Genomic DNA, 23518 nt, shown 5'->3' with positions numbered 1-23518 from the left:
TTCTCCATTTTCCAGAGCCGTTAATTGTCTTCATCATAAAAGAAAAAGAAAAGGAAACATAGCAGAGTGTAAATGAGAGTTTCGAGCCATAAAGTAGCTTTGTGGAAACCATCAAAAAGATCTGAGAGGTGGCATTTACTATTTGGAAAACATTTCCCAGTGTACCAGTTTCACCTAGACATAAAAACAAAATCCATTATTCTTTTTATAAAATGAAAAACAGTTAATGCTGAGCTACTGATAATTGCTTGGTTGCTGGAATATAGCAGTAGACCTGTCATTATCTTTTCTAAAATGATCAAAGAACAGTAGCAACCAACAAATAATAAACCTCATAGCAAATATACTTTAATATTTGCTGGAGGAAGAATGTATTAGCTTGCCAGCTCAGTTTTTTTGATGACAGATAATTAGGTTAGCTGAGCAATGTAAAAGTAGCAATACTACAGGAAACCAAACCCTCACTTCACATACTTAATTGTTATGTCTTTGTTTTCTTTTCATATTTAAAAAGTCCCTTACTCTCTGCTAGTGGTTATTTAAAAAAGAAGAAATGAAGTTTGTGAAATTATTCAAGGATTTTTCAAAGACAACCCTATATTAAGTGAAATAATTTGGCTTGTCAAGAGTAGAAATTTCTCACATTATTTATCTTGTTTGTAATTTATAATATTGGAATATTTTATACATCTTGGGAAAAGATTGGATTCTCTTTCATCAAATCCTGTGAACTAGAGTTGTTTGCTGATGGGCTGGCTTTATGCAATTTTTCAGAGTAGGAGGACACTCAAATGGGAAAGCAATTTGCCCTTACTGACTGACTTTTATCATGGCCCAAACCTATATAATAAAGAGCTAATATGCAAATGGTCATCACGCCCTCATGCCCTCAAACCAGAGGACCTGAGGCCGGGGCCAGGGGACCTGAGGCCGAACTCCCTGCCAGGCAGGGCTTTATGGGGAACCTGAAGCTATGCCCCCTGCCCAGCAGGGCTTGACGGGGGATCTGAGGCTGCACCCCCACCTGGTGCCAGGTTGGGGGACCTGAGGCTGAGGCCCCTGCCCTGCAGAGCTTGACAGGGGTGGGGCCGGCCGGGTCTGGGTCTTGCGCGATTTCGAGTTGCATGCGGGTTGGCAGGGACTTGACTCTGAGTCCCATGGTGTGCCCCAGACTCTGACAGGAGGGAGATTTTCATATACATTTTACTAATTTTCTTTCATCATTGACACTTCTATTACAGAGAAAGGGCAAATAGCAATATTAAAATATTTCCTCTAATTAATTTCATTTAATGTGCACTAATTTTGTGCACAGGGCCACTAGTTTACAATAATTCCTCAGATAAGTATGCACTTGGTTTTCTTTGGTCCCTATAGCAGTTGTAATAGTTGAAACAGACTCATTTTATTAATTTCATGGCCTCTTCAAACCAGTTATTACTTGAGTCATTTAATTGGGTTAAATGGAGGCTAACCAGGGGAACTTATATGCATATATGGACACAATAAAGTGGTGAAGGCCCCGGGGATGTGTGTGAGGGGGGATGTCAATGGGGAAAAACAAAGAAAGGGGGCATCTGTCATACTTTCAACAATAAAGAAACAAAAAAGACATTGTCTGCTTCATCAATTTGTTATTAGATGAACATCTAAATTTTCAAGGAAACACTGAGTTCTTAAAACTTTTGAAAATTATGACTCTTCAGATTATATATTTATTTATATAATTGTAAACAATATTCCTATTATTTAGAAGCATGCACACAACCCAAAATTTCAAAATTTTAAACATTTTTATTTGAATTCATACATCATTCCTGTTTTATTTGGTGAAATTTCTCTTTTTGACAAACAAAGAAATATCAGTAATTTCAGTGTTTTAGAGTTTACATGCCCAAATCATCATTTATTTTTACTCTTCTCCTTTCATTGAAACAAATTTCTTAAAGATTAATGGCATTTCTTTATCCCTTATTGTTGAAACACCCCTGCCTTCTCAAAATTATCTCCAAGAGACTTTATTATTTTATTTTTACAATGAATTAAGTTCAATCATTAGCCCCTTCCTCACATAAATAATCACATATTTTGAGTTATTACCACTTGGGCAATTGAGAAGTTTCTCTATATCCATATGCAATCTCATAACTTAATTTAAACCATTTTCCTTAATTTGATTTTCATTGGAAAAAGAGTAAAATAGGTTAATCTTACTCATAAAAATTAGGTTCCCAATTTCATATCATATAATGAATGAAATAGACCATACAGATCACTTACTCAACATAATTTAATACTTGCTTGATTTCTCTAATATCCTTGTGACAAAGTTTACTAAGCTCTTTTTACAAACTTACAGTTGTGTGATTGTGTGAAATGTGCTACTTCATCTTTGGATAGCTGTGAATGCTGGAAAATTCTTATGTTGAGATTATAATTATATTTAACTAGAGGCCAGGTGCATGAAATTCCTGCACTCGGGGGGTTGGCGGTGTTCCCTCAGCCCAGGTTGCAAGAGGGCTCCGGCCAGACCAAGGGACCCCACCGGTGCACAATTGGGGCCAGGGTGGGACTGTGGGAGGGCTCCAGTGCGTGTCTAGCCAGTCTCGCTCAGTCCCAATCGGCTGGACCCCAGCAGCAAGCTAACCTACCGGATCAGAGCATCTGCCCCCTGGTGGTAAGTGCACATCATAATGAGCGTTTGAGCGACCTTAGTATATCATTTGCATATTACACTTTGATTGGTTGAATGGGCTACAGGACAACTGGACACTTAACATATTAGGCTTTTATTATATAGGATCTTTTAAATTATATTTATGCATTTTTCTCAGAGTCCTCATCAGTTTTAGCATTCATTGCTTTTTTAAGTAGCATGCCTGAATAGGGAAGGAAAAATAATTATCCCTGTACTCTTGAGTTCTTAGCTGAGACCCCTTTGATATAAAAAAAAATTAACAAGAGAAAAAAACAAACAACTTTATTAGCATGTATACCTTATGCATACTTGGGAAATTCCTAGGGAAAAAAATGAGTAATTCATAGAGGTAGCTTTAGAATTCAGGACTAAATAACATCTTAATGGGGAAAGAGAAGGAGGGATATAATTCTCTTAGTGATTAATAATTTTCTGGAAAGATGAATGGGTCCTTAGAATAATAGATGGGAGGTGTGATAAAGTTTGTGACAAAGTTAGTCTGAGTATGATGTCTACTTTTAGCTCATCTCCTGTGATAAGAGCTAATCTTTTCTACTTGATGAAAACTCTTAGGAAGAGGATGTATGTCAGTTGGGTTACTTTTGGAGGATCTGTCTTTAGGTAGAGAAGGGGAGCTCAGAGAGAACCTCTCCCTGAATTTTCTGGTTTTAGAGTGCCTACAGCTCAAAATAATTAATGTACAAACTGGCCTATTTTGGGCTGGCATATACTAATTTACATTCATATTTTAGGGTTATATATTTTGCTACCCTTCAATTGAAACTGAGCTAAACTCTTTGGTGAAGACAGATGTGACAAATAATGTTTTCCTATTAATCATTAAAAGGTATCTTGACAAGGATTGGACTTATTGGTAAAGAGTTTCTACCATTAATGTGGAACAAAAGAGGGATAGTAACCATGTAGTAGCTTATATCTAAAAGAAATGTTAATTACAGTTTCTCATATTAGTTCAAAATATCCCAGAACACATGGCAAACTCTTCTACATTGTTATAATATTTAAATAACAGTTTACTATAATTATCAAGATTTTCTTTTTTATCTCCATATAAATTGATATATATTAAATCTATTCAGTGTATTTATTTTCATTTTAATATATTAATATATATTCAGATTTATTTTAATATATATTAAAGTTCTAGATTAATATTTTTAAATTTTTATTCATCTTTTTATAAATGTTTATGAATATTTTTAATTTAATTTAAATATTTCAAAGTACTAATAGTATTTTTTAACTGTAACCCCATTAAGGTCTTGTGTTAGTTCAGTTCTGCCCTCTAACAATTAGACATCATGATGAGATTTAACAAGCAAATATTTTATTTGGTGAAATACTGCTGTGAGAGAAATGAGGGGGGAGCAGGATAAGGCTAAGAGAGCCTTCAAACCACGTGCATTCTGACACCGAGTGAAAAAGAGAGCAGGAAGGTTGTATAGAAACATTCTAGCACCCGTGGTCGGCAAACTGCGGCTCGAGAGCCACATGCGGCTCTTTGGCCCCTGAGTGTGGCTCTTCCTAAGCTTTAGGAGTACCCTAATTAAGTTAATAACAATGTACCTACCTATATAGTTTAAGTTTAAAAAATTTGGCTCTCAAAAGAAATTTCAATCGTTGTACTGTTGATATTTGGCTCTGTTGACTAATGAGTTTGCCAACCACTGTCCTAGCCTACTGTGTCTTTAAGGGACTACTGTCATTCAAGTAAGGTTCTGCACAATGATCAGGCAATCCTCATTGCATAGTGAGATGTCAGAGAAGTGCTGTGTCTCCGAGGAAGGACCTGTCTTAGCAGTTCTTTTCTCAGTCATTTCCTGTAAGCAGCCCCTAAGTAGCATGACCTTTATAGAAACACAGCAATAGTCTTTAGGGCACAGCACCTGGGACCTCGGTCCATGCGCTTCCAATTGCTGGAGGCTATGAGACACACACTCAATTGCCACCACCTGTTCATATCTCATATGAGGTTTCCAATAAATTACCTACTTGGATCTTTTGGAAAATAGTTATACTGTCATAGTCAGAAATTACATTTTATGTGTTTTTTTATTTAATCCAGACAGAAATATCAAAATTCTAACAGTAATTCAAACACTTAATATTACCTTAGAATGAAGTAACTCTCATAGTCGAGTTATCATTTGGAAGAATGACATTTGCCCTTCATCTCAGGATGATGGACTAAGACTTATACACACTGAGACTCACTTATCATCAGTTTTAAAGGTAAATATCATGGAAAGGTCAATACGTCTGAAATAGATCATAGAGTCTAAATGTGAATATTGATTTTGAATGGGAAATGCAGTATCTGACACAGTTTATAAAATTTTTATTAAAGACAGTTACTTAACTACTTTTCTGAACAAATATGCAAAAACAGAGAAAAAGCATAATTTAAAATCCAGAAATCTGCCGAAACCGGTTTGGCTCAGTGGATGGAGCATCGGCCTGAGGACTGAAGGGTCCCAGGTTCCATTCTGGACAAGGGCATGTACCTGGTTTGCGGGCACATCCCCAGTGGGAGATGTGCAGGAGGCAGCTGATCGATGTTTCTCTCTCATCGATGTTTCTAACTCTCTATCTCTCTCCCTTCCTCTCTGTAAAAAATCAATAAAATATATAAAAAATAAAATAAAATCCAGAAATCTATTTTTATATACTTTGCAAAATGAAAACAATTTTATAAAAATGGCCAAAGGAATGGTGAATGAGCAATTCCAGTTTACATCTCATTATACAAGAGAATTAAAATTACCCTACATTGAGGAATGTTGGCATCATAAACTACATACAAGTTTGAACTTCAGGATTTTCAGAAAAGAACTAGTGGTCTTGATTTCAAAGAATTTTTTTTTTAACGCTATATGTAAACTATTACTATAATATAAAATAAACCCACATGCAGAGACTATCACTTGTTTGCTAATGTTGTTTTCTATTTTAATTTAGATTTATTGTCTACTATGAATGATGACTTTACATGAAATTAAACTCTCCTGCCATTTTATGGCACTATTCAAATCTTGCCTTAAAGAAAATAGATTTTGCCTCTTTAACGATTGAAAGAGTGACATTTTACAAATGATATTCCTCACTCTGACCCCGTGGACAGAATCTTATAAGCATTATACAAAAGAAATCTGAAATTTTAGATAAGTTCTTCAGCTAATTCTATGGTTTTAAAGTTTGAAAGCCAATGAATAAGATAGATTGGATAAACTCTGTTAAGAACAGTAAATGAAACAAAGTAACATACACACCCTAGATTGCAGATTTAGCTGTCAAATAGTATTTTGAACTGGAGAGGTGTGTGACTAAGGGCTAAAGATTTCTTGTGTTCAAGATGAGGACACTTCATGGATCTGAATAGAAGCAAAACTAACAGTAAGCACACTTTTAAAAAGTTGTACAAAACAGTGTGTAACCATTTGCTCCTTTATCAATTTAAAATTCTTATCCACAATCTATCTGAAGATTTCTGGGAGAGCTGGTGTCTCTCTCCTGATCTATGTCTTTTTAAAACTGTTTTTCTTGGTTAAATATGAAAAATTATATCATCCTGATGAAATTATTTCAAAGGTACAAATAATAGGAGTTCCAGCGGGTGTGTTTTTTTCCTTCCCATTTTCATTAAATTCCCCCATAGTAGATATAAAAACAGTTTCTTAATTGGTACTGATTTGCAAATATACGGAAATCAAGCATGTCAATATAAATTAGATTTGTTACTCAGTAGAAAGAAAGCAATAGAGCCAGATTGAATCCCAGTGTAATTTTATAGCATCTATTTACAAACACTTTTGTATCCTAAACTGCATGGCATTTAAAATAATTAGGAGTTTTATGTGATACATATACCATTTACTATTATTGTTACTTCTTAAACCCAACAATGAAAGTAGATTTTAAATTGTAGAATAATTGTATCATCTATATTTCTACTGCAAAATATATTTGGAAACTAAAATTCTGTTATTTTAGTATAGTCATTATTCAAATGGCAAAGATGTTAAAAAGTATTTAATTGAGAGAGATTTATTATAGTCTACATTTTCAAAAGAGACTCAATTTGAAATGTTAAACAGTCCTCCATGAATTAGTTTATACATCCCTAAGAAAATTATGTTCTAAGTATTTTGCATATAAATTCTGTCTCAGTTAACTTTACTGGGATGCACTTTTATCTGCAAGGATTTATTTCTAAACAAGAGATTTGGAGTGATTTTGATCAATTTTCTTCTGACTAAATGCAGCTGTTTATGGTAGATCCTTACAATGTTATATGACTCAGCAATAAAAGTTCTAATCTATAAAAGACATGGAGGAAGTTAAATATATATTGCAAAGAATCCAGTCCAAAAAGTCTACAGATTGTATGATTTAAATTATATTATTCTGGGAAAGACAAAAGTATACAGACAGTAAAAAGACCAGTGGTGGCAGGTTCAGGGGGGAGGGAAAAAATGAATATGTGAAGAACAGGAGATGCTTTTGGCCATTAAAACTACTCTGTATGATACTGTAATGGTGGATATATGACGTATGCCTGTGTCCAAGCTATAGTACTGTGTAACAGAAAAAAATGACGCCTGATGTAAACTGTTCTTTAATAATGTGCTGATATTGGTTCATCAGTGGTAACAAATGGACCACACTAATGCAAACATTAATAATAGGGAAAACTGGGGATACATATGAAACTCTATACTTTCTGCTCGATTTTTCAGAAACCTATAACTACTGTAAAAAACAAAGTTTATTAATTTAAGAAATATGCATCTGTTTTACATATAAAATGTAGGGGGTGAAGATAATGCAAATAGTAAAATAATAAGCTAATAAAATTTAAATTTGATATTAATCATAACTAAGGTTCTTTAAATTATTATTTAGTCTTTGTTTGAAAATTCATTTAGGTGATTTTAAGATTTCAGTAAAAATCTGTGAATTTTGTTTAAAATGGCCAATAAAGCCAAAATGTTGTCCTTGGGGGGATAATGGGAGCTCGTGATATCACCCACTATGTCAGGAACATGGGCATGAAATCCAACTCAGGTCAAACCTCGTGAAAGAACCTCTGCTGAAGGCCCTTCCTGAAGGCATTTGTAAAACAACTGAGGTGTCCTTCAGTAGATGATTGGAATAAGAATATGTGATACTTATATACAGTGGAATATTACTCGGCCATTTTTTAAAAAAAGATGAAATATTGCCATTTGTGACATGGATGAATCTTGAGAATATCGTGCTAAGTGAAATAAGTCGAATGGAAAAAGTCAAGAACCATATGATTTCACGCATATGTGGTATATAAAACTGGAAGCAATAAATGAGTAAACAAGACAGCCAAACAAAAACTCATAGATATGGACAACAGCACTGTGGTTACCAAGGGAAAGGGGGTAGGGAGATAGTAAAGGGTAAAGGGTGCCAAATATATGGTGATGGAAGGAGATGTGACTTTGTGTGGTAAACACACAATGCAATATGCAGATGATGTATCATAGAATTGTACACTTGACACCTATATAATTTTAACCAGTGTCAGCCCAATAAATTTAAAAAATTAAAATAAATAAAATAAGAAACCATCTGTCTCTCCAGTATTCAAAGGCCACCTCTGTTAAGGAGTATTAGTTTCCTTGAGCATGCTCTTAGCAGACTTTTTCTAGACTGTGGGATTCCAGGTGACCTCTTGACTCTAACTTCATCAGTGAAGCAGTGCCTGATCTGTGTTAAGTGCCTCTCTTATTGTAAAAGTGATATCTCTTAGTTATATCAGCAGTAAATCTAGCTTCAAAAAGTAGAATTCTAGAATTTCAGAACCTCAGCAACTACTTGTTTTGAATTTGGAGGTAAAAAGTTAATTGGAAGATGGTAAATGGTGCATTGTATATATTAAATAGATGAATTTCAACTATATCAATAGCAGGAGACATTTTGTTTTGAAAATATATCTTTGAGGAATTCTTTATTTGGCTATTTTTCTTTGCTTCTGGAATTAATCAATAGGTTGCTATTATACTCAACAGAAATAAAAGAGGGAATGAGAAATCAGATTATATCAGACTCAGAATGACAGAACCAGAAACCGCCTTTCAGATAGTTCACTCTAAAAATCATAAACTATCAGCCCATAGATCAGACCAAGTCAGATGTTGCTTTAAAAAAAAACCGCCGAAACCAGTTTGGCTCAGTGGATAGAGCGTCGGCCTGCGGACTGAAAGGTCCCGGGTTCGATTCCGGTCAAGGGCATGTACCTGGGTTGCGGGCACATCCCCAGTGGGAGATGTGCGGGAGGCAGCTGATCGATGTTTCTCTCTCATCGATGTTTCTAACTCTCTATCTCTCTCCCTTCCTCTCTGTAAAAAATCAATAAAATATATTTTAAAAAAATAAATAAAATAAAATAAACTTCCATTGGTTGCCAAAATGTAAAAGTTTATAGAATTCACATAAAATTTTGAATTTACTTTTCCAGTTTACAATCACAGTGAACTTGCACTATTGCATAGTAGTTACCCTTATTAAATAGAGCATGCAATGTGACCAATTCTTTACTTTTACCCCCTTTCCTATTAATTTATGCTCAGCTCATTTTCTTCAATTTTGTTATCTTTCTATTCTCTCTGTCATCTGATTTTAAGAGTCTTGATTTACACCAATTGCTTCATTTTGTATTCAAATTATATCTGACTCCAAAAGAAAGATGTAATTTATCCCAATCAAGTAACTTGTACTTTCCAGAGCATAAAATAAAATGTGTCCTGCCTGGCAATAAATAGAAAATTTGTAATTTAGTGCTCATTATCAGAGAGGTTCATTTAATTCTAGCCTGGAGAAAATTGCATTTTTGTGGTATGTTTTGATTCTGGTAGAAAGAAGTGTGTTGGAACAATTAAGACAAAGGTTAATAAGGAGATATTTTGTCTAGAAGTAAATCTGTTTTAAACATTAGTAACAAATAGAATATTAAATGCTTTTACTAGTATGCATTGCATTTAAAATCCTTCTTAAATTATACCAGTTAATTTGTCCAGTATTAATCATTTCTATCCATATTGTATAAAAATACACAAAAATATTATTTTTTAAGTTTGAAGTAAAAGATGGCATTTTTCTAATGTTAGAGCTTAAGGTACACACTAGCTGCTGACTTTATATTTCTGCACTTTATAAGGATCAATAAACAAACTATTTGTGGAAAGTACAAAATTTAGCTTTAATTTCATGCCATAAACAAGACAGACAAGTGAATAATTTAAGCAATGCTTAATTCCACAAGAAGTAATTCATTTAGTTTATGAAAATTATTGCAAAATATGACTAACATTATTTCTTATGTAAACTTAAGTTGTATGTAACTTGATCTGTCATAAGGTAACAATTCATTGCTCCTCAGAGTCAAGCCATATATATCAGCTATATAATTGCATCATAACAATATTAACACAAACTTAATAAGTTAAAACAATACATGTATCATCTTGAAGTTTCTGTAGCTCAACAGTTGTTCACCTCCTATGCTCTTTGTTCCATAGACTCACATAGTTTCGAATCAAGATTAGGGCCAGGGCCAGGGTCTCAGCTCTGGCTTGACTAGGGAGGGGTTCATGTCCAAGCTCATGTGCTTGTTGATTGGATTCCGTTACTTGTGGGATGTAGGACTCAGGGCCTCAGTTCCTCACTGATGGTTGGTCAGACATCATCTTCAGTATGTTGTCATGCAGACAATTCCATATGTTCATTTACTTCATAAATCCAACCAAGGAGATGGAGTCTACTAACAAAAATGAAGTTGCACGTTAAAATCTTATGTGATCACTGAGGTGAGGTCACATCTACTTCACCGATTTGTATCCTTAAGAAACAAGTCGCTCTCCGCCCCTTCTGAAAGGGGAGAGGAATACTCAAGGGTAGGAATACCGAAAGGGGGCGATTATTGGCAGCCTTTTTAAACACTACTGTGTTCCCCTAGCTCTCTGATTTTAACCTTTTTCATGTTTTTATTTCAAAATTACCGTGATCAACCACTAAGCAATGTGACAAACAGAAAATTGTCTTGATGTCTCTTTATAATATAAAGTAGCATACAGTTTATTCATAATCAAAGCAGTCCATCAAAACCAACCTAGTGTCACTTATGTAAATGCCTTCCTTTTTTGTAGTAGACTACTATCAATTTTAATTCAAAGTCACCAAAGGCATCCTTATTGTACTGAACTGCAACTACAATAATGACTAAATACATTTTTTATAGAACATAATTATGTTTCTTAGGCATCTTACTTAAGAAGTGTCTACCTAGGCAAATGTATCTTTTTCCAATTTAGCTGGGACTATTTGATTGGAAGTGATAGGAATCTTAGATAAATGAGAAATAAAAGAAAAAAATGATTTTTCCATGACTGAAATAATGAGCTTACCTAGATTTAAGTATAGCAGCATTTAAAATATTAGTCCAAGTGAAGGGATTCTATTTTAATCCCAAGTTATTTCATTTGTGTTGGTATCATGCTCAACAAGAACATTCCTATAGAGTACAAGCATTAAAATTCTAGCAAAAAATACAAAATGAACCCCATATTTTCTAATAAGTAACAGTAACATTTCTGGGCACAGCTTTCATTAGCTTTGAGAGACATTTACCATGCATAAACACAGAGCAAAGATGATAAAGTGTCCTCATTGGCCAGAGAGAGCTAATGTGTTTATCCATATATCTCAAGGGATTGGTCGGCCCTACCCAAACCACTTAGAATGGAGGAGGAAGAGTTATCCAAAACAAATTCTGGATGCTGTTAACAAAAGAAGGCAGAAAGGATGCAGGAGAGTAAAATAAATAGTTATTGACCGTGTAATGAATATATGAACCGCCATTAGGTGCTGCAGCATCTGTAAGGTATAGCACTTTATATTTAGGTAACCGAGTGAAACAATTATGTACACTACAGTGCCAAAGAACATAGCAATTTGGACAAGATGTTTATGAAAGGTTATGTGTAATTACATTTTCAAACTATATTTGTGTCTCAGTATCTATATATATAAAAGCCTAAGTGACCGAAAGAACAGTAGACTGGTCTCTATGACATGTACTGACCACCAGGGGGCAGACGCTCAAGGCAGGAGCAGCTCCATGGTGGTCAGTGGTCAGTGTGCTCCCACAGCCAACTCCACAGCCGGTCAGCCCCAATTAGCCCCGATTGCCGGCCAGGCCAAGGGACCCCACCTGTGCATGAATTTGTGCACTGGGCCTCTAGTTTGTTATAAAAGGCTTCAATAAAGACACAATATATATAATTGCACTAGATTAGAAGAACTGAGAAAATGGGGATAAAAATGAGGGGTAACATTAAAAGTGTAAGTATTGAAAGAAAATACCATATGCAAGAAATGGCAATAGGATTTATCTTAGCAGTTTGAGAAAAGAAGCTAAAGCTTATTAGGAATCAGATGAGTTAGACAGTTTGACTAGACTACAAAAAGACTCAGATATTATTAAAAATTGTATTTAATAATTCTCTAAATTTATTGGAGCTGGATGATAAAAATACCTGTGACTTATAAAAGTGAGATTATTTGCATTAATTTATGCAAATAAAGTTATGATAGCCTAGAGTGACCAATATTGCATAATGAAATTGAGATTTTGAGAATTATATAATGTGTTGTTGAAAATATATTTTTTTATTTAAATATGTCCCATAGTGTGGCTACAGCTAAGCAAAATAAGTATGTAATTTCAAAAGAAGTGTGAATTTTTTGATGCCATCTATTCAAATACTTTTAGTACAGTTAGAGCTTTGTGATTGAGCAAGAAAAAAGATGAAAAAGAGACATTTGGAAGCCATGTGCTTAAATATGATAGCATCAACCAAACAATAGCAACATTTTACTTTAGCAGTTGAGATAGCAAATTGTATCTCTCTGTTGTTTTCAGTCTGGAAGGTGCTTTAGAGACAAGTGGAAAGAATTTTTAATGATATTTGGCAAATAATAAAGTAGTAGTATGTTCCATCCAAAATTGAAAACAATGCAAGCAACAAGACATTATTAAAAGAGCATTTGCATAATTTTAGACAATTTTTAGGGTTGGAGTCAATATATTTTCTGAAAACCTTCAGAAACTATTATTATTCACATAAACACATACACATAAACTAACATTCTATTATTAAATTCAAAACTCCATCCTGGCAAAATGGGCAATAAAAAATTAATTATTTTCTTTAAACCTGCAGGCCTCCTCCAGTAAGTGAACTTGCGGCCAGAGGGACTGCAGTTGGTGTAATTTCTGCTGCGGCCATCAATCAGAGCATTGTGTACTCCATTGTTTCAGGAAATGAAGAGGGTGAGTAGATGTTTAGTCTGAGTTTTTACCATAAACTAATCAACTTGGATTTGGAATTATTTCAGATTAAATTATTGTTTATATTTTTTAAAAAAACATTTCCGGCTTTAATGTAATTGGTAATTGTGTGCTGAATCTGATTAAAAATCCAGTTACAGTAATGAGAGTGACCCTCCTCCCCCCAACCAGGAAATACTAAATATCTAATTCTGGAAGTCTTCTCCCACTTCTCACTTAAGGATATTTTAATGACATTTCTTCAAATTTAATGTAAGTTATAGTTATTGCTTTCTAGGAGTCTCTTCCCACTACTCTGTACCATCTACCACCTGTACTCCATGTCATATACTAGTAATAGCTAATTCTGAAGAAATTTAAGAACCATAAATGTTTGTGAATGCCCAAAGAGGCACATGCATGACAAAAGCCATGTATTTTGTATAATGATATTCCTCAAACAGTTAAATTAGACATACAATTAACTGTTACATTTTGTCTAACCATCATGTTTCACTCAGAAGAGAATGGTTTCTGAGTGTCTAGGAATAATTCCATAGCTCAGTCTTTATCACCCATTCTTTGTGTCACTGCTATCCACAAGTTAGTTGTCCTCTGCTTTTCCCTTTTGATGAACTGTATGGCCTGGCATATTATAGGTAGCCAAGATGGTTAATACATATTTAATAAAAGCATGAAGAATAAATATGAAATTAATGAATTAATGTTAATGACTTTTTGTGCAGCTTGCACAAAAATTGTAAAGGCCTTTTTCAAGTTTTCCAACAACCAACCGTTACAAGGAACTGCTACCCCTAAAGCAGTGCTCAACATCATACTTTTCTTATTGTTTTCTTCTTTGTTTCTACTGCTATGCCTCCCCCCTAAACCTTACTAAACTTCCTTTTCCCTTGAACTTCCAGCATCTGACTGAAGCTGTGATTTCTCAGTCTGTTCTGATAATTCTTTCTGTGATTCTATCAGTTCTCTTCCTTGAAAAAAGCAGAGGGATTCTACTTATTACCCTTCTTACCCCAAAATGACTATTGTGAATTTATTCTATATATATATATATATATATACTAGAGGCCCAGTGCACAAAAATTTGTGCACTCGGGGGGGAAGGGGGGGGTCCCTCAGCCCGGCCTGTGCCCTCTCGCAGTCTGGGACCCCTCAGGAGATAACGACCTGCTGGCTTAGGCCTGCTCCCCGGTGGCAGAGGGCAGGCCCAATCCCTAGGTGCAGCCCCTGGTCCGGCTCAGAGCAGGGCTGATTGGGGAGTTGGGGCGCCACCCCTTGTCATGCACAAAGCAGGGCGGATTGGGAGGTTGTGATGCCACCCTCAGTCACGCTCAGGGTAGGGCTGATTGGGGAGTTGGGGCACCGCCCCCTATCACACTCAAGGAAGGGTCAATGGGGAGGTTGCGGCACCACCCCCTGTGATGCACAGAGCAGGGCCAATCAGGGGGTTGGGGTGCTGCCCCCTGTCACTCACAGAGCAGGGCCAATCAGGGGGTTGGGGCACTGCCCCCCCTGCCCCGGCACGCACAGAGCAGGGCCCATCAGGGGGTTGGGGAGCTCCCCCGTCACGCACAGAGTAGGGCGATAGGGGACTTAGGGCACTGCCCCCTGTCACACACAGAGCAGGGCGGATCAGGGGGTTGGGGCGCCACCACTGTCACACTCAGGGCAGGGCCGATGGGGAGGTTATGGCTCTACCCCGTCACACACAGAGCAGGGCCCGTGGAGGGGGGTTCGGGTGCCACCCTCTATCACCCACAGAGCAGGGCTGATCAGGGAGTTGGGGCGCCACCACTGTCACACTCAGGGCAGGGCCAATGGGGAGGTTATGGCTCTACCCCGTCACACACAGAGCAAGGCCTGTGGAGGGGGGGGGGGGGTTGGGGCGCCACCCCCTGTCACACACAGAGCAGGGCCGACCAGGGGGTTGGGATGCCACATCCTGTCACTCACAGCCGCAGGGCGATCAGGGGGTTTGGGCGCTGCACCCTGTCATGCTGATCTGGTGCCAGGAGGCCTCGTGGCTCCGCTGATCCCAGTGCTGGGAGGCATATTACCCTTTTACTATATAGGATAGAGGCCTGGGGGCTGGCTGGTTTGCCCTGAAGGCTGTCCTGGATCAGGGTGGGGGTCCCCACTGGGGTGCCTGGCCAGTCTGGGTGAGGGGCTGAGGGCTGCTTTCACGCTGGCGGTTTTGACTGAAGCTCCCAACCGCTCCTTTTTTTCTTTTTTTTTTTTTTCTTCTGGGCCAGCTTTAGCTCTGGCTCTAGCTCTGAGGCTTCCGCTGCTGGTTTGTTTGCCATTCTATAATCGAAACAATGTATAACTTCAGCTCTGAGATCCCAGCCGCTATATTTGTTACAAAGTTTCAAACTGCCAGCTCAGAGGCCGGCAAGTCAGGTGGGGAACGTTGGAGTCTGCAGTCACTGGAGCAAGCAAGCCTCATGTTCGCTTCCAGCTGCCTGGCTGCCGGCCGCCATCTTGGCTGACAGTTCATTTGCATAAGGATATGCTGATTAGCCAATGGGAAGGGTAGCGGTCGTACGCTAATTACCATGTTTCTCTTTTATTAGTGTAGATATGTATGTAGATTTATTTAACAAGTTTTTATTGAGCACCTATTAGATACTAAGTGATCTTCCAGCCACGAGGGATAGAGCAGTAAATAAAAAAGGCAGATCCTTGCCCTCATACAAATTACTAAACTGATAAGTATATAGTATTTAGGCAGTAATAAATACTATGGAGAAAACTAAAGAGAAAAATATAACATGAGTGCAAGAGGTGAGATAGTTTACAATTTACCAAAGTGCCCTGCACTTCCTTCAAATATATATTAAATGGGAAAATTCATTGAACAAATGGACTTCAGAGCAAAGTATTTGAAGCTATTTAAAATAAGAAACCACATTTTCTAAATAATCACCATGTTTTTCCCTAAAGTGTCCTTAGCAGGACACTGAATCTACAGGATAATAAGATGCATTAAATCGTAAAAAGTATAATAATTTAATAAGATAATAAAATAGTTGGCTACACAAAATGAAATGGATTTCTTCAAAACAGAATTTCTAAGTCTTTAGTATGGTAGAAAACCATCTGAATCTAGGGTGAGGAGTATATTATGTATTGCTCCCAAATGCAACTGATCACAGAAACATTGATTTCAAGGAGAATCTCAGAAAAAATAGAATTTCAAGGCCTATGATTAGGGTACCACTGATGTTTATAATTTCTGGAACACAAGTTTCTAAAAAGCTGAAACATAGTTTCCAAAAGCCAGCTTCTTATCCCTATGTGCACTACTACTAAAAATGTGTTTTGAACTCACAATGCCTTTTTTTAAAAAATATATTTTATTGTTTTTTTTACAGAGAGGAAGGGAGAGGGAGAGAGAGTTAGAAACATCGATGAGAGAGAAGCATCAATCAGCTGCCTCCTGCACACCCCCTACTGGTAATGTGCCCGCAACCAAGGTACATGCCCTTGACTGGAATCGAACCCGGAACCCTTCAGTCCACTGAGCCAAACTGGTCAGGGCTCACAATGCCTTTTAAGAATTGTTTTTACTTGAAGTTTGAGGAAAATGACCAAGAAATTACATTTTAATTCTAGGTAAGTTTGGAATTAATAACATCACGGGTGTTATCTATGTGAACGACCTTCTGGACTATGAAACAAGGACAAGCTATGTACTTCGAGTCCAAGCTGATTCCCTGGAAGTGGTCCTCGCCAATCTCCGAGTTCCTTCAAAAAGTAAGTTATATTATTTAAAGGTTTTAAAATAAATGTATAGTGTGTCTGCTTATCTTACTTTAATTTTTTTTTTTAATTATATTACAATTGACATACAATATTATATTAGTTTCAGGTGTATAATGCTGTGATTCTACATTTATATAGCTTATGAAGTGATCACCATGATAAATCAAATGCTCATTTGACACCATATGTACTAGTAGTTATTACAATATTACTATGTTCCCCATACTGTACTGTACATTCTTGCAAGTATTCTTTAACTACCGATTTATACTTCTAAATTCCTTCACCTTTTTCACCCATCCCCCCAACCCCTCTTACAACCATCAGAATGTCCTTTGTATCTATGAGTCCGCTTCTGTTCTCTCTTTTGATTATTTTGTTTTTAGATTCCACATGTGATTGAAATCATCTGACATTTGTCTTTCTCTGACTTATTACATTCAGCACAATACCCTCTAGGTCCCTTTTTGCACATAGCAATATTTCTTTTTTTTAATATATTTTTATTGATTTTTTACAGAGAGGAAGGAAGAGGGATAGAGAGTTAGAAACATCGATAAGTGAGAAACATCGATCAGCTGCCTCCTGCACACCCCTTACTGGGGATGTACCTGCAACCAAGGTACATGCCCTTGACCAGAATTGAACCTGGGACCCTTAAGTCCGCAGGCTGACGCTCTACCCACTGAGCCAAACCGGTTAGGGCAATAGCAATATTTCAGTATTTTTTAGGGCTGAATCATAATCCATGGTGTGTATGTACCACTTCCTTATCCATTCATGTAATGATGGACACTTAGGTCCCTTCCATATCTTGGCTATTGTAAATAATGCTGCAATCAACATTCGGATGTATATGTCTTTTCGATTATGTGTTTTGGGTTTCTTTAAATCAATACCCAGAAGTGGAGTTGCTGGGTAATCCTCCTTTGTCTCTGGTTATAGCCTTGGTAAAACTTATTGTGTCTGGTACAAGTATTGTCACCCAGCTTTTTGTTTACATTTTCATGAAATATCCTTTTCCATCCCTTTATATTTAGACTGTGTGTATCTTTCAGTCTGAAGTGTATCTCTATAAGGGTCTTATTTTGTTATCCATTAAGCTACCATAATATGTCTTTTAATTGGAGCATTTAATATATTTACATTTTAAGTAGTTTTGGTAAGAAATGAGTTTATTGACATTTTATTTATATTTTTTAGGGTTTTATTTTTCCTTTTTCTTCTTAAAGAAGACCCTGTAACATTTCTTGTAATACTGGTTTGATAGTGATGAACTCCTTTAGCTTTCCTTGCCTGGGAAGCTCTTTATCTGTCCCTCAATTTTAAATGACAGTTTTTCTGGGTAGAGTAATCTTGGTTGTAGGTGCTTGCTTTTCATCACTTTGACCATTTTAAGCGAATCCCTTCTGGCCTGCATAGTTTTCTTGGAGAAATCAGCTGACAGTCTAATGGGAGCTCCCTATAGGTAACTAACTGCTTTTCTCTCATTGCTTTTAAGATTTTCTCTTTATCTTTAACCTTTGGCATTTTAATTATGTTTCTTGGTGTGGGCCTCTTTGGGTGTATATTTTATGGTACTCTCTACTCTCTGTGCTGCCTGGTCTTGTATGTCTATTTCTTTCACCAAGTTAGGAAAGTTTTCTGTCATTTTTTTTTCCAAATAAGTTTTCAATTTCTTGCTCTCTCTCTCTACTCATTCTGGCATCCCAATGCTATAAATGTTGGTAATGCTTGAAGTAGTCCATGAGGCTCCTTACGCTATTCTCATTTTTTGGGTTCTTTTTTCTTTTTGCTGTTCTAATTGTTTTCTGCTTCCTTATATTCCAAATCACTAATTTGGTTCTCTGCTTTATCTGCTTTACTGTTAAATACCGGTAATTTAGTCTTCATTTTCATGTCCCTTTTTTAAGCTGTTGAAGTTCTCATAAAGTTTCTTAAGCATTCTTACATCGATTGTTTTTAACTTTGTATCTGGTGGTTTGCTTGCCTCCATTTTATTTAATTCTTATCCTGGAGATTTCTCCTGTTCTTTTATTTGGAACATGTTTCTTTGTCTACTCATTTCACTGTTTCCTCGTATTTGTTTCTATATATTAAGTAGATCTGCTACATCTCCTGGACTTGGTAGAGTGGTCTTAAGTAGTAGGTGTCACGTAGGGCTCAGTGCTGCAGCCTTCCCAGTCACTAAACTGGGTACTTTGGGTGTACCCCCTGTGTGCACCATCCTGTTGTAGTTAAGCCTTGATTTCTGTTTTCTTGTTCCTGGGAACAATTGAACCCCCAGGCTAATTTGTGGCAGGGACTAGCTGTGACTGCATCAAAGGGACTGCTGTTCAGAGTCTGACCCCATGGAACATGACTTGCTTCAATGGGGCTTTGGTGCCCACCAAATCTGCTCCTATAGGTGTGGCTTGTGGAGGTGGTTAGGTTGTAATCTGGCATGGTCTGAAGCTGTCCACCAGATGCACTGGCTCCGGGGCCTCCCGGGAGGTGCACAGTCAGCCACCACTTGTGTTCAGCCCAGGGCCACCCAGCATGAGCTACAGGGCAATATGAAAATGGCTGCTATTTGTGCTGGGCTTGAAGGTACCCAGGAGAGGTCAAGCTGTGGAAAAAGACTAGCTGCCACTAGTGCCAGACCTGAGGCCACTGAGCAAGACATATGGGGTACACAGAGGTCAGATGCTGGTTTTTGCTTGTTTTTTTTGTTTGTTGTAAGAGATTTTAGGAAAATCCAAAGCATGAGCCAAGAGAGGCCATTTGTATGGAAAAGCCACTGGAAACGGCTTGGGTAAGCCTGCAAGTTGCATGGGGTAGGGTCTCAGCGAATCACCAGAATTGGGTGAACAGTGTTAGCTAGAATGATGGAAACTCAGATTTCATGCCCGTCTACCTGCTTAGTGAGGATAGGGCTCAGCAAGGGAACAATGCCCTCTGCCAGCATTTCTGTTTGGGAGAAAGCTGCCCCTTCAGCTCTTGCCCTGGTGCCAGCCAGACAATTCGGTTTCCCCCATACGTCCCTGGTGCTTTTCCAGCTGTTGCCCCAGTGCTGGAACTTAGAGCAAGTGTGTCTGAGTAAGTACATAGGTGGCCCCTTCTAGAGGAACACCTGTGACTCCAGTATTCTTCAGTCTCACTCAGCCACAATCCCTGCTGGTTTTCACAACCAGAAGGTTTAGAGACTTCTCTTCCTAGCACTGGAGCCCTGGACTGGGGGTTCTGATGTAGGGCCAGGATCTCTTGCTCCTTAGGGGAGACCTCTGCCGCTGAGATGTCCCTCCTGATTTTTACCACCACAGCCCTTTTCATGTCTGTCTTCCTCCTACCAGTCTCAATGTGGCTTCTTCTTTATATCCTTCGTAATAGGACTTCTGTTCAGCCAGCTTTCGGGCAGTTCTGAATGATGGTTGCTCTGTAATTTAGTTGTAATCTTGATGTGGTTGTGGGAGGTTTTGAGTAACAAGTTTACTTGCACTGCCATCTTGACTGAACTTGGCTCATTTTCTAATGAAATCCGTGTCTAAAAGTTCTCAGTGAAGAATGAACTAAGACCATTAATATTCAGAGGTGTTTATTTTAATTTCTAAAATATGACAATGCTGAGAGTGATTTCATACTCCTGAACTGTCAAGGCAATAACATACTATTTTTGAACTTTGTGTACAATATTATAGAATACCATCATTATCTGTGTATGTTAGATTATAAACGTTATTTCATCCCACTGTGAGGTTCTGGCTAGCCCTCTGGAATGTCGTATATTTTTAATGAGTGCATAACCACTAGATATTCTGTGAATTGTGTGGCTTCTGGTACTTATATATTTTCTTATAATAGAGGAAAACACATCTTAAAATTAATGACTAACATGTATTATAATTTATATGCTGCATTATATGTAATTCACACACATTTCTAGGAGATAAGAAATATTAATTTCACTACAAGGACGTGATAAGGAAAGTTTAAGTGATTTTCTAAACATAATACTTGTCAGTAAATGAAATGTTGAAGATTTAGGCTCACATCTTTTGACTCCAAAATCTTTCTTCAACATTCCATGCACACAGAGGAACAAGTAAAAACCAGTTTGTGAAGGGGGCCAGCACAGATTCTGAGAGCTGTTACTAGCAATGGATAAATTCTATTATTTTCCATTCACAACCATAATACTTCTTTGCATTTAAGTAATCCATCTTTCTTTTTATTTTTTATAGTCACACCAGAATTTTTAGAATCTAGGAAACCCAAGAAAACCAAATTTAATGTATCCATTAGAATAGAGTCTCAGAAAGAGTCTGAAAAGTGAAACAGGATCTGAAACACTTATCTTTTACTCTGGGGCCATTCCTAGACATCCTATCACTCCATTAATCAACATTTTAAGAAGGGGAAAGAGGAAAAGAGAAGAGAGCATGAGATCTAGAGCACACATATGGATGTCAGAGGGAGAGAGCTCAGGCCTTCTAAGAGAAAGGAGAACAAGATGGGAGTAAAAGGCTGAAGATTCAGTATAGAATTTTCTGTCTCAGGTCAGCTCTTGGCGATCATAAATAATAAAGCACTCCTTTGCATTTATTTCTAATCTCACTGATCTAGTGTCAAGGGCTGCACAGGTACAACCAAATCATTTTAAAGAAATATTTTTCAAGAAATATCTCTGATTTCTAGGAATAGAAATATCTTTAGTTCTTGCATGTGAATATAATACAACTATCCTCATTACTGTAATTTGAATGTAAATCTAAGGCTAATAATAATTTACCTAATGCACACATGAATGTTTGTATGTGCCCTATTATGCATGTAGAGGTAAGACCAAATAGCCAATTCATGAATTATATTCTTGGAAATGCATAAAGCCTAAAAGCTAAATGTTTGTTTAATGCCTAATTCTTGGCTATTCTTATTAACATTTCAAGACTAACCTTTGCTTCTTGAGTGTAAAGTACAAACTCATGTATTTTTAACACATTTCATTTATTAATGTCTGTTAATGACTTATAATCAATTCTTAGCCATTAGCTATGCAAATAAGATCATTATGTAAATTAAGGTTAATTAATTAATTGTCTAAAGGTTCATCCCTTCTTCAGAATTAGCTGCCCTGTGCTCTTTAGCTCTACCACATATCATAGGGATACGATAATAAACAGAATGAATTTAACTCATTAAATAAATATTTTATTGTGATTTCTTTACCAAAAAGTTACTAATGAAGCTATTTTTAAAGTAAGTTTTACAACTATGCTATAACTAGATTTACTATTTAAATGCAAATTAATAATTAAAATAGGGAAAAAAAGTATTTAAAAGATTTTAATCTTTTAGTATAAAACATTTCAAACATAAATAAAATTATAGAAACTATTATTATGAACCTCACTGTATAAGCTTCCCAGATTCAATATTAGTAAGGCCTGGGCATTCTTTCATCTCTACTTCCATTTGCTTCCGCACTCTATTATTTGAAGCAGAGCAGAAACATAATATTTCATCTGTAAATATTCCAATATGTACCTCTTACAGATAAGTACTCTTAAAATTTATCACAATACCATTTTTACTCCTCCCCCAATTAACAAAAAATTCTCACTGGATATCAACAAATATTCAGTTAATATTCACATTAAAAATTTACTCACATCAGACTCTAAATAAGATTCATGCATTGTAATTGGTTGATATGTCTTTAGAATTTCTTTTAATTTATATGCTTCATCACTGTTTCACCTTTTTTATTCACCTTAGTATTTATTTTTTCAAAGAAACCAGATTTCTGAAGTCTGAGTTTTGATGACTGTTTTCAGTGGGCCATTTCATATTTTTCTCTGTCTCCTTTATTTCCTAAAAATTGGCAATTAGATCTGGAGTCCTGATTACATTACTAAAGGTTTGTGAATGTTGATAAAACACAAACAATTACTGGGTCTGAAAAGAAAAAAAATATTACTTATGAAAGTATTATCAGAAATATCAGCATAGCAATGAGCATAATGCACAACCCTCTAAATTTCACAGGCAAAGTGTAGGGCCAGATAACAGCTGCACATGACTGGCATGCACGACAGAAGAACTCTGAACTTACTAGTAGAGACTCTGCCACTTTATTGAAAACAATCACAAGTCTTTGTCAAAAGAGAGGTAGGCTACCCTAACTGGTTTGGCTCAATGGTTAGAGCGCTGGCCTTCGGATTAAGGGGTCCCGAGTTCGATTCTCTCTGGTCAAGGGCACATTCCTGGGTTGTGGGCTCAATCCCCAGTAGTGGGTATGCAGGAGGCAGCCAATCAGTGATTCTCTCTCATCATTGATGTTTCTATCTCTCTATCCCTCTCCCTCTTCTCTGAAATAAATAAAAATATATTTTTTTTAAAAAAGAGGAGAGGTAGGCTAACTCTCTACCCCTCTCCCTTCCCCTCTGTAAAAAATCAATAAAATATATTTAATAAAAAATAAAATAAAAATAAATAAATTGCTGGACTACATGAGGCATCCCTGCAAACTTTATCTCACTTTTCAAATTGCCAGCTGCATAAACAGTCCTACATCCCAGATAAGAAAATGGTCAGGGCATTACAACTTTGGCATACTCAGCAAGATGTATAGAAACACCAGCTGCCCGAGGTATAATGCCTCTCAATATCTGGCT

The 23518-nt window shown here is 36.8% G+C and overlaps 1 protein-coding gene across 1 annotated transcript in view; it reads left to right on the top strand.

The window, feature by feature from the left end:
• Positions 1 to 23518, top strand: part of PCDH15 (protocadherin related 15) — a 632895-nt gene that overhangs the window by 503900 nt on the left and 105477 nt on the right. Inside the window, exons 24-25 of the mRNA XM_070432784.1 lie at positions 12973 to 13082; positions 16716 to 16856. Of these exons, the coding sequence (XP_070288885.1) occupies positions 12973 to 13082; positions 16716 to 16856 (251 nt within the window). The remainder of the gene's footprint in view (positions 1 to 12972; positions 13083 to 16715; positions 16857 to 23518) is intronic.

The sequence above is a fragment of the Myotis yumanensis genome, unplaced genomic scaffold (genome assembly GCF_028538775.1).
Source record: "Myotis yumanensis isolate MYYU_CA2020_CCGP unplaced genomic scaffold, mMyoYum1.0.hap1 SCAF_13, whole genome shotgun sequence".
NCBI lineage: Eukaryota > Metazoa > Chordata > Mammalia > Chiroptera > Vespertilionidae > Myotis > Myotis yumanensis.
The sequence above is the reverse complement of the archived record's forward strand: the minus strand, read 5'-3'. Positions and strand labels throughout refer to the sequence as shown.